The sequence below is a fragment of the Myxine glutinosa genome, chromosome 5, assembly GCF_964187855.1.
Source record: "Myxine glutinosa chromosome 5, kmMyxGlut1.1, whole genome shotgun sequence".
Classification (NCBI taxonomy): Eukaryota; Metazoa; Chordata; class Myxini; order Myxiniformes; family Myxinidae; genus Myxine; species Myxine glutinosa.
Window position 1 is genome coordinate 180,534,368 of NC_136265.1, and position 12,058 is coordinate 180,546,425.

Here is a 12,058-nt window from a genome sequence, read left to right on the forward strand (position 1 = left end):
GAACAAGGGGATTAATCCCCCCTTGGTAAGAGTAAGAAGGGCGGCGGAGAACCGTAACAATATATATATATATATATTGTTGTGGATATGAGAATGTTTTTTTTTTGTTGTTGTTGTAGTGTAAATTGTTGTAAAATATCGCCCTCCTTACTCCAGTGTTGTATAAAGGTCAAAGGGCGTTCCTGTAATTAGTTCCATAAAGCATACATGAAGGACACCATCATATCCCTGTTCAGTAGTTTATTTCCTTATTATGTGTATTAGGGTAAGGCCTTGTCTTCCATTAAGATGACACTCCATTGCACCAGGTGAAATAAGAGTAGATTCCGTTCACATTCCCTTTTCGTCAATTGCCGCCATTAAGCATGTGCTCAGCTCGGGGAAGAAGGGCGTGCCCGCCCATCGTCATCAAGGGTGGAGTCAGAGGGCCTGTGCCCACCAATCAGGGCTGAAGCGAGCTCACCGAGGGGCGTGTCCTGAAGGCCGGCGGCTTGATCGCCTGAGGCGCTATAAAAGCACGCGCGCAAGAGCCGAGGGTGTGGTTGGACCAAAAGGGAGACGTGCAAAGAGACGTGGTTGGACCAAGCGAGAGACGTGCAAAGAAAGGCGCGTCAGAACGTTGGTTGGTGGTTGGTGGCGGAAAGAGAGTTGGTTACAAAAGAGAGTGGGAGAAGTAAAGAGAAGTGAGGCGGAGTGAGGCAGAGTGAAGCCAAGAAAGACAGCAAGCCTTGTGAGGGTTGAGTTGAGGAGGAGCACAAAAAGGGACACCAAGAGTTGCGTCGACGCCACCGAGGTTTTCCCGCCAAGAACGCGAGGAGTCGGAGCTGTCACCTCCAGCCCTGCCGTTTGCAGGGACCTGACCCTTCCTCCCCCTCCAGCCATCCACCTCCTGCCATTCCTATCATCATCCCCCGTGTAAGTGTGTTCGTAGTCTGTCTTTTGTCTAGTCCCTGGGTATAAGTAAGCTTGTATAAGTTAATATTTGCACTGTGTCACCTGCTTTTTCCATTTTCCCTGTATATAACCTTGACTGCTCCTTTTGCTTAGTGTGTGTAGATAATAAATCCTGTTACTCTTCTGTACGTCTTCTTCTTCTTCCTCTTTACATTCGGTCGCTTTAGAGGTTTCCCCATTGAATATCTGTGGCGCGATTCGGCCAACGTTCAGGAATCGGGTTAGTTGGGGTAATTGTTAGGGCCGCGGTGCCATCCGCTCGGCAAAACAACATCTTAGCCGCGGTCCGTAACAATTGGTAGTCAGGAGTTGGGATTCGAACCTGGGACTAAATTTATTTAGCCCAAATTTTGGGGACACCAATTGTACTATTGGCCGTAACAATTGGTGTCGGGAGCGGGATCGGACCCGAAGCGCGCTTAACGCGCTCAAAATTACGAGCTGCTGAAATTTGTTTCAAAGAAAAAGCTGAATTTTGAAATCGCGCCATGGATAGTCAAGGCGATCGGATGCCGGTGGGAGAAATAGACGGGGTAGGATCAACCCAGGACCTCGGGGAAATGTATGTGGAGGAAAGGGAGGAGGAGAAAAATGGCAATGTGGTAGAGGAGGTTTCAGGCGCGCAAAATGGCGCTCTCGCGCACGTGGTTACGGCGGCGCCAAATGTCGCCGCGACCGTAGCAGCGCCGCCGATGGACTGGGGCCTATTCATGCTGCAAATGCGGGCCCTCATGGAAGAGAACAGGGGGCTGGGAGACCAAATTGGGGCAATGAGGGGCGAAATGGGGGGCAAAATGGGAGAAATGGGGGAGTGGCTAGAAGCTAAATTTGAGGGGTTAGACAATAATTTAAAGGGGTTAGACAATAATTTTAAGGGGTTGGACAGTAAATTTGAGGGGTTAGACAATGGGATAAAAGAGGTGAAGAATGGGTTAACGGCGGTGGAAAATAGAATGGCTGCCCAGGAGAATCAGATAGAGGGGGTGAAAAATGGGTTAAGGGGGTTAGAACACACGATGGACGACAAATTGCGGGAAGTAGGGGAGCAATCCGCCCGGGAAATCAAACGAATGAGGAACCAGATAGAGGAGGTGAAAATCGGGTTAGAAGGTAAATTGGATGCTCAGAGGGATGAATTGGGACAGATGAGGGTGGCATCTACAAAAGAGATGGAGGAGATGAAGGAGGAGATACGACGAGGTGTAAGCGAGGAGGTCTCGGGGGTACGCGAGGAGGTAAAGCGAGGTGAGAAGCATATGGAGAAAGAGGTGAGGAATAATACGGCTAGGTTGCAGGGGGGAATAGAGGGTCTGACGAGGGGAGTGGAACAGCTGACGGTGGGACAGACGGAGTTAGTGGAGCAGGTACAAAGGAACACTGCGGTACTAGGAGGGTTAAAAGCGACACGAAGAGACATCAAGGATGACTTGATAGCGACGAAGAGGCAATGTCAGATGGTACGTGAGGGACTGACAACGAGGTTGGACGAGGTGATGGAGGTAATGGAGGTAATGGAGACGAAGGACCGGGAGGTGAGGACGCACATAGAAACGGTCAAGGTAGCCTTAGAGGACGAAATTGAGGAGACGCACCGGGAAATAAAAGAGGTGAAGCAAAAATTAGAGAAGGTGGAAGAGGGGGTGAGTGAAATTAAGAAGAGACGGACGGAAACTAAGAAAGAAATACAGGAGGAGGTGATGGAATATGTGCAAGGTCGGTGCTCAAATCGTGATGGTGTGCTCGCTAACCAAATAAAGAGTTTGCAGGTGGCGAAGGAGGTGCGGAGACGAGGTGCCAAGGTGAGTGGCGACATACGTGGAAATGTACATGATGTGAGGGGAGCTTCAGTCGGCTTGGGGGTTGATTTGGATCCGGGTGTTCGTGAGAGGCCGTTGGTGAAGTGTGCGACAGGTACGGAGTGCGAAGGAGGAAGTGTGCGAGAATGTCCGACTCTGGGGTGTGTAAGGAAAAAGTGCGCGCCGAGGAGTGAGTGTGCTGTCGAGAGTGAGTTGGTCGTAGCGCGTGTGCGAGGAGGCACATGGAAGCGCGGGATGGGGAGTGTTACAGAGGATGTAACGGATGCATGCACACCTGTGGTGAGTGTTACGGAGGGTGTAACGGGAGAGAGTGCGCAAGAGGATGCGTGAGAAAGGTGTGTAACGGACGGGTGCATGAGGAAAGAGTGCACTGTCAAAAGTAAGGGTGAGTGCGCGACCGAGTGTGGAGGTGAGAGTAGTGAGAGTGACACGGAGCGTGAGTTGGTTGTGGCAGGTGAGAGAGGATGTACACCTGGAATGGAAGGATGCAGACCTGGAATGGTAGAGCGTGTGTGGGAATGCACACTTGAGTTAGTAGTGAGGCACGTGGTTGGGTGTGCAAGTGAGAGCACACCTGTGGTTGTCACAGAGGAGGTGACCGAGGAGGGGGCACGAAGAGGTGTGTTGGTGAGGTGTGCGAACGACGAGTGTGTGCAAAGGTGTGCGGTGGTCAGGTGTGTGACCAAGTCTGTAAGCGGAATGAGTGTGCCTGGGTGTGTCAGGGAAGGTGCAATGACAAAGAGCATGGAGACAGCTGGATGTATGAGCAAGGAACGGGCTGCGGGGTGTGAGCATGCAAGTGGAGCATCGGCGGTAACCGGGTTAGCGGTTAGAATGACGTTTAGCCGAATCGGGCCCTTGGTGCGTGCCGGGCTTCGCATGCCGCGAGGACCAGCGGGGATCCGAACCACGGCGGTTTCGAAAGAACCGCCGTACGCGATCCACGCTGGGCCTCGCTCGGAACGGTCGCGTCCGAGCTCCGCCAGGCGGAGCGGGCGGTCCGGTTGGAAGGGTCGACACAGCGACCCCTTGTGGTTGCCGCGCTCCGGCCGGCCGAGATTGGGGCATCGGACGGTCCCGTGCCCCGATGGTGCGTGGAATCTCGGGCCGAGTAGACCGCCTTCCCTGCACCGAATGCCGGACGGACCCATCCGCTGGCAACGAACCACCCGCATCCATTGCTCGGCTTTACGAAGCAGAGCCTTGGAAACGAATTGGCGCACCGAGAGGATCTAGTGAGTAGACGGGTGATGAGGATAGTGTTTTGGACCCGAAATTAGAAAAACAAAATTTGATGATTGGCAAAGGATTGGCAGAGTGATGATTGGCAGATGATTGGTAGTGATTGGCAAATTTTTAATTAGCTGGAATTTGGTGTGCAAAATTGGTAGTGGAAGATGCCCGATGTGATGGGATGGCAACTTTGCCATCTCTCACAACGGGGGCAAAGGAGCACTAGATTTATGGGGTTTATGGCAGTGAAAACTAGCCCAGGAGGGTTAGGATATCATGATAGGGATCTAGAGAAGATGACCTTAGGTAACGGTAAGATTAGGTAGTGACAATGATACCTGTAGTGGGGACGCAGGTAGATTAGTTTGGATGATAATGACGTGGTATGTGCTTAGTTTAAAGGGAAGACGGGGAGCACTAAGTTAGCAGGGCAACAGGTAGTTCAGATGATGCCGTGTGTGTTGGAGGTGTATTCAAGTGTATTGAGCAGGGTATGAGTAAATGATTGTGAGTTGTAGTGTGATTGCACAGGTGTGCAACTGAACAGGTGTATGGAGCAGTGTTTGAGTGAGTGATAGTGATGTGAGTTGTGCTGACCAAATGGTCCAGGAAGGAAGGAGGGTGCAGGTGGCACCAGGTGTGATTGCACAGGTGTGCAACGACAGGTGTAGGGAGAATGGTTGTGTGGAATATATGGATTATGGAATATATGGAGTATGGGAATGGATGGTCGTGGAGTGAGTATGGTGGAAACAGTGGAGTGGAGTGGATGGTGCGAAGGTGTGGATGGGGGAAAGGAGGATGGACCCCATCACGAATACCCGGGGAGGGTAGTTTAAGTGTTAGGTAGAGGGTACAGGTAAATTGTGGTTGGATATTGGCATCTGTGGTGCGTGGTGGAAGAATGGTATTTGGATGGGTGCATTAGTGACGTGGAAATGGCTGGGCGTGTAGCCTGTTAGTGTGTGTAGTTGGTTTGGGCACTCCACCACTGTGAGGATGTCGGCCAGGTGAGGCCGCAGGTGGGCTCTGGGAGCCGGTAGTTGTTGTGGTTGGGGCCCGAGGCCAGAGGGCACCAAGGGGTGACAGAGCCAGGAGGGGCCTTCCCCAATTAGATAGGTTAGGGTGAGGAGCTAGGTAAGCTCGGGTGGCAACTGCAGTGGTGGAGGTGTGCAGGTGGGTAGGCCTGCTGGGAGAGCTACACGCCCCAGTCCTGAAATTGTGCAAGGGCACAGGGAGTTGCATCGGGGGAGTGAAACCCCAAATTGAGAAGCACCACAGTTTGGTCAATGGGAATTGGTTTTTAGAACCCATAGTGTAAGTTGGCCAATGGATTGGCAGGGAAAGACCCCGGGTAGTGTAAAGTGTGTTAATGTCATTTAGAAAGTAGTTAGGATGAAAATCTCCTCGCACCATCTACATCCACTCACCTGGGATGACGTACCTCCACACCATGCCATGTTTTATTATTTTTATGATGCAGAATGGTTGGAATGTGAGACGCATCATGACGTGGGTGTGACATTGTGCTGTTGTTCCATCTCTCCCTCCTTATGAGGATTGATGATGAATTGGTGATGGCAAATTTTGGATAGTGGGATTGTGAAGACGAATTTGGTGTAAGGGAAATATGGGGAAGACGTGACATTAGTGACGAATTTGTAAATGTGTAGATTTTGTAAATATGGGGTAAGGGCAAGGGTAGAGTAGGTGACAGGGGGGGGTGACGTACGGTAGGGACGAGCTTTCTCACTTCGCTCTCCGTACGCACTTCGCCTTGCATTGCCTGTATTGATGTGTACCCTTGTGACCTTACCCCTCGCTCATCTGTCTTTTCCCCCTTTTGTCTCCCACATGAGGACCTGTGCGCCACTGGGCGCCGAGGGGAGCGTGCGTGATTGTGAGTGAGTTGTGAGTCAGCCATTGTGCGCCATTGTGCGCCCGAACGCCATTGTGCCATTGTGTGCCCGAACCTCTCGCAACCACAGCTGTCTGCATCGATGCACCACCTTATGGACCACATGTCTGTGGCTGAGCACCACTGATGGACCCCATGGGTTGGGGCATGGCCCCTCTGCTGGAACCGGCCATGAAGGCTCGAGATCTTGCTGGCGGACCTTGGCCACAGGGCACCGATGCCCCACAGGTGAACCACACTAGTCGGCCCTGTGGGCCATAAAAAAAAAAAAATGGACACGTTGGGTGCATTTTTAATAGTGCAAATAGGCCGCCAGCAAAGAAAATGACAACATCTGGAAGAAAGCAAATAGCCAGCAGAGGGAGCCGAAGAGCAAGAGACCACCAGCAGGGTTAGGGGTTGTTGTTTTTATTTTGATGAACAGTGATGACTGTGCACCGATTGGTGCTTGAGGGTGCTTTGGTGCGTTTTTGGGTGCTTTCATGGTGCGTCGATGCAGAGCAGACTCTCTCCCCCCCCCCCCCCCCCCCCCCCAAAAGGAACAATCACAGGTCCTGGGTTAGTTTTGTAAATAAAAGCAGAGCCATTGTAAATAATGCTCCCCACCGTCCATGTATAGTTTGAAGACCATTCCGCAATTCGGTTAGCTGTGGGCGTGAATCTGTTAGGCAGGGTGCAATGGAGCAGCGGGACATATTTATTTATGTTTTAAAACTGTCGCACTCAGGGTCAGGTTAAATGTAGAGGGAACTACACCTACGTGCCACACTAAAAGTTAAAGTTATAGGCCCGGGACGTGCCTAAGAGGAGGAGGGTGCAGTGTTGTGGATATGAGAATGTTTTTTTTTGTTGTTGTTGTAGTGTAAATTGTTGTAAAAATATCGCCCTCCTTACTCCAGTGTTGTATAAAGGACAAAGGGCGTTCCCGTAGTTAGTTCCATAAAGCATACATGAAGGACACCATAATATCCCTGTTCAGTAGTTTATTTCCTTATTATGTGTATTAGGGTAAGGCCTTGTCTTCCATTAAGATGACACTCCATTGCACCAGGTGAAATAAGAGTAGATTCCGTTCACATTCCCTTTTCGTCAATTGCCGCCATTAAGCATGTGCTCAGCTCGGGGAAGAAGGGCGTGCCCGCCCATCGTCATCAAGGGTGGAGTCAGAGGGCCTGTGCCCACCAATCAGGGCTGAAGCGAGCTCACCGAGGGGCGTGTCCTGAAGGCCGGCGGCTTGATCGCCTGAGGCGCTATAAAAGCGCACGCGCAAGAGCCGAGGGTGTGGTTGGACCAAAAGGGAGACGTGCAAAGAGACGTGGTTGGACCAAGCGAGAGACGTGCAAAGAAAGGCGCGTCAGAACGTTGGTTGGTGGTTGGTGGCGGAAAGAGAGTTGGTTACAAAAGAGAGTGGGAGAAGTAAAGAGAAGTGAGGCGGAGTGAGGCAGAGTGAAGCCAAGAAAGACAGCAAGCCTTGTGAGGGTTGAGTTGAGGAGGAGCACAAAAAGGGACACCAAGAGTTGAGTCGACTCCACCGAGGTTTTCCCGCCAAGAACGCGAGGAGTCGGAGCTGTCACCTCCAGCCCTGCCGTTTGCAGGGACTTGACCCTTCCTCCCCCTCCAGCCATCCACCTCCTGCCATTCCTATCATCATCCCCCGTGTAAGTGTGTTCGTAGTCTGTCTTTTGTCTTGTCCCTGGGTATAAGTAAGCTTGTATAAGTTAATATTTGCACTGTGTCACCTGCTTTTTCCATTTTCCCTGTATATAACCTTGACTGCTCCTTTTGCTTAGTGTGTGTAGATAATAAATCCTGTTACTCTTCTGTACGTCTTCTTCTTCTTCCTCTTTACATTCGGTCGCTTTAGAGGTTTCCCCATTGAATATCTGTGGCGCGATTCGGCCAACGTTCAGGAATCGGGTTAGTCGGGGTAACTGTTAGGGCCGCGGTGCCATCCGCTCGGCAAAACAACATCTTATCCGCGGTCCGTAACAATATATATATATATATATATATATATATATATATATATATATATATATATATATATATATTGTTACGGACCGCGGATTAGGATGTTATTTACCGAGCGGTGGTATTACCGCGGCCGAACAGTTGCTCCCCTTTTCTTCCCTTCCACTCACCCGATTCACCCAGACGTTGGCCAAATCGCGCTATGCTAAATTAATGATGGAAAGGACACGACGACTGGGATAGATGAAACGACGCAAGGGGTACAGTTCTCAAGACCTCCGGAGGAGGGTATAATTACAGTGGTGGAGAAAAGGGGGTAGATTACAAGGCAGAGTGAGGTAAAGACACAGAAGAGATGGGCACTTAAATACAATCTTATCTAATCCCGGACAGACCACGGACAAACGGACAAGGTAGACTCACACGGGGATTGATGGCGGGAATGGGCAGGTCGGTCGATGGCACAAGGTGCACCTTGGCTCGGGGACAGGATAAAGCACGGTTCAAAAGATGCAGGGAGGCCTCACAGCGCTCGGAGGTGGTCTTGCTTGCTCCAAGCTCAGCGCGCATCTCACGTCACCTCCCTCTCACTGCGCATGCTCAGCGGGGAGTGACACGCCCTCGGCTGGTTGGTTCCGCCCCACTGGGGCCGGTCCGCCGCTTCCATTGGGTGCGGGGGTTACCGGGCTCCGCCCTTGACGAGGAGCTGACAGGGAGCCACTGTTTGGTAACCCCGTCGAGCACATGTTCGATGGCGGCTCGTTGGGAAGGCCTGGTGCCCTCCCATCACCCCTACCAACCAAGCCGGAGTGAGGACGCGCACTCCCTTCGCTCGTTGTTGTTGTTGTTGTTGCTGAACTGTGAGGAAGAGCTGCGGGGAGGTATTGGGAGGTCCTAAACTTCCTAACGGTGCCATACAATCACATTCTGGTGCAACGAAGGGTCAGAATTTATGGAAACGAATCCTTAACTGACATAGACTAAGAATAACTAGCAAGATGTCCTATAGTTGTCTACCTGAGATGCGGTGGACCTGGATGCGACATTTAATGGGGGAAATAGGGGGAGGTCGGGTCTACAGAGTGTTGTTTACAGAAAATGGGACTAGGGAATGGGGGATTGGGGAGAGTTGGGAAGTATTGAGGAAATAGGGGAATATTTACAAGCGGATATGGATGGATGCAAATCCCATATCCGCAACAATATATATATATATATATATATATATATATATATATATATATATATATATATATATATATATATATATATATATATATATATATATATATATATATATATATATATATAGTTTTGGCCCTATCTCTCGATGGTGAAGAATCATTTAAAAACTTGTTGTATCCAGATCTGGATATTCGCCAAAATCTAATCATTTCTTCCTTGTTCCACACCCAACCTATCCACCAAATCATTCTGAATCCATTCATACAAGTTTGACATATCCTGCTCACAAACAGACAGACAGACAGACAGACAGAGAGGGGTGAAAACATAACCTCCATCGACATTCGATGGCGGAGGTAACAAAGCAAACTAATATTGCTGTAGTTCGACTATTTTATCATACTACCGCTGCTCTGCTATTGTCGATTGCTTGTAAATTTGATTCCTAAAATTGACCATTTTTCATCCCGTTGGAGGTTCATATTAATGTTCGTCCATCACATGACTCCTCCAAACTTACCAATCCCATCACTCAAGCTTCAAATCAGAATTTATATTGAGCGAAATTTGTCATGTTTTCTCATTTTGTCATGTCTCTCAGACAGTCTCGGTCTGGGCTTGGACCCATCAAGAACTGCTTTTAGTGACACCACCACCACCCATTCATTCTGCCCCACACACCGCAAACTCCTTCTGCCCCACAAACCGTGAACCCCTTCTGCCCCACACACCGCACACCCCTTCTGCCCCACACACCATGCATCCCTTCTGCCACATGTACCCCTTTTGCCCCACACACCGTGCACCCCTTCTGCCCCACACACCGTGCACCACTTCTGCCCCACACACCGTGCACCCCTTCTGTCCCACACACAGCGCACCCCTTCTGCCCCACACACCATGCCCACCTTCTGCCCAACACACCATGCACACTTTCTGCCCCACACACCATGCACCCCTTCTGCCCCACACACCATGCACCCCTTCTGCCCCACACACCATGCACCGCTTCTGCCCCACACACCATGCACCCCTTCTGGCCCACACACCGCACACCCCTTCTGCCCCACACACCACGCACCCCCTCTGCCCCACACAGCGTGCACCCCTTTTGCCCCACACACCACGCACCCCTTCTGCCCCACACAGCGTGCACCCCTTCTGCCCCACACACCACGCACCCCTTCTGCCCCACACAGCGTGCACCCTTTCTGCCCCACACACCATGCACCCCCTTCTGCCCCACACACCATGCACCCCTTCTGGCCCACACACCGCACACCCCTTCTGCCCCACACACCATGCACCCCTTCTGCCCCACACAGCGTGCACCCCTTTTGCCCCACACACCACGCACCCCTTCTGCCCCACACAGCGTGCACCCCTTCTGCCCCACACACCGTGCACCCCTTCTGCCCCACACACCGTGCACCCCTTCTGCCCCACACACCGTGCACCCCTTCTGTCCCACACACAGCGCACCCCTTCTGCCCCACACACCATGCCCACCTTCTGCCCAACACACCATGCACACTTTCTGCCCCACACACCATGCACCCCTTCTGCCCCACACACAACACACCCCTTCTGCCCCACACACCACGCACCCCTTCTGCCCCACACACTGCACACCCCGTTTTCCCCACACACCGCACATCCCTTCTGCCACCATGCTAATGCCTTGTGCTGCCACCACACAACTGCACATTCCTTCTGCTGCCACCACACAACCATACATTCCTTCTGCTGCCACCACACAACTGCATATTCCTTTTTCTGCCACCCTGCCAATCCCCAACTCTTCAATTTCCATGTCAATTCCTATATTTTGTTTTCTTCCTTATCCTTTCTCCTTCACACAGTATCTTCACTGCATTATTTTTATTACCATTTGGTTTATTGCTTTTCTGATGATGAATTGTTCATCGATTTGTGCAGATGGCGAGGAAGGTCTTCATGTTCGCCTGGCGGGAGTAGATCTGACCCATGATGGTAAAGTATGGCTGGAGTCACAGCTGCACCCCGGAGACCTTGTATGGTTTCGTTTATATGAGCGTCAGGGCGAGACGTTACACTGTTCTGTTACCAGGCCAAAGGTACAGATGTGTTGATGCTAATTACCTTGCTAATGATGGTGCTTTTTGTGCAGGTCTGTGTGTAGGTAATACAAGAATTCCAAAAAGGTGTCCTTTCTGAAGAGTAGTGCAGGTAATGCCGACACTATGGATAAATTACAAAATTCCTGCCCCAACTGCTGCTGGGAAGGCGATGGCAAACCAGGCAGTATTACCCTTACCAAGAAACTGCTTCGGCAGTACAGGACCTGCCCTCGGGCAGATACCAGAATACAAATAGAAAATGGACAACAGGCTGTTAGTTCTGTTTGGTGTCGAAAGTTGGACAATAATCATCAACATTTAACTTGGTAATATATGTATAGTATTTCTTATGACTGTTTATCATCAACATTTAACTTTGTAATATATTGTCGCGTGACTACCCTTGGTGAACACCTTAGGGTAGCACGGATGACCAAACGAGCTGTTACTCCGAGGCTTTCAGTCAAACGGCGGATAATACGCCTAGGGGAGCAAGAGGGAGAGGGGAAATCGGAGCTTTACCTAAACGGCTTCCACCCGACATCTTCACGCCTGGATAAATAATCTCAAACAAAACGGAATTAAAATGTACAAGAATATGAATATTTATTAAAAGAAATGCCGGTAACACAAAATAAAACACCGTAACACTAAAATTTCTATATTGAGCGCTCCCACACACAGAATCAAATACGGACAATGGGGAATATAACGGTAAAAGAAAAACGTGTTATTTAATTGCACTAAGCTCGACTCGACCGGTGTGTCTCGTCAGAACTTGTCCAGGCCCCGAGCATGCAGTCTGGACGCTGCTCTGGTGTTGGCAGGAAATCCGATCACTCCCGTGCTGCTGGGCCTCAGTACACCCTTGTTCACTAGGC

General features: G+C 50.6%; 1 protein-coding gene across 6 annotated transcripts in view; it reads left to right on the forward strand.

The window, feature by feature from the left end:
* Positions 1-12,058, forward strand: part of C5H3orf33 (chromosome 5 C3orf33 homolog) — a 50,912-nt gene that overhangs the window by 29,265 nt on the left and 9,589 nt on the right. For all 6 annotated transcript variants that reach the window (XM_078779196.1, XM_068115343.2, XM_068115347.2 and 3 more), the window contains exon 5: positions 11,017-11,174. In XM_078779196.1, coding sequence (XP_078635322.1) covers positions 11,017-11,174 — 158 coding nt within the window. The remainder of the gene's footprint in view (positions 1-11,016; positions 11,175-12,058) is intronic.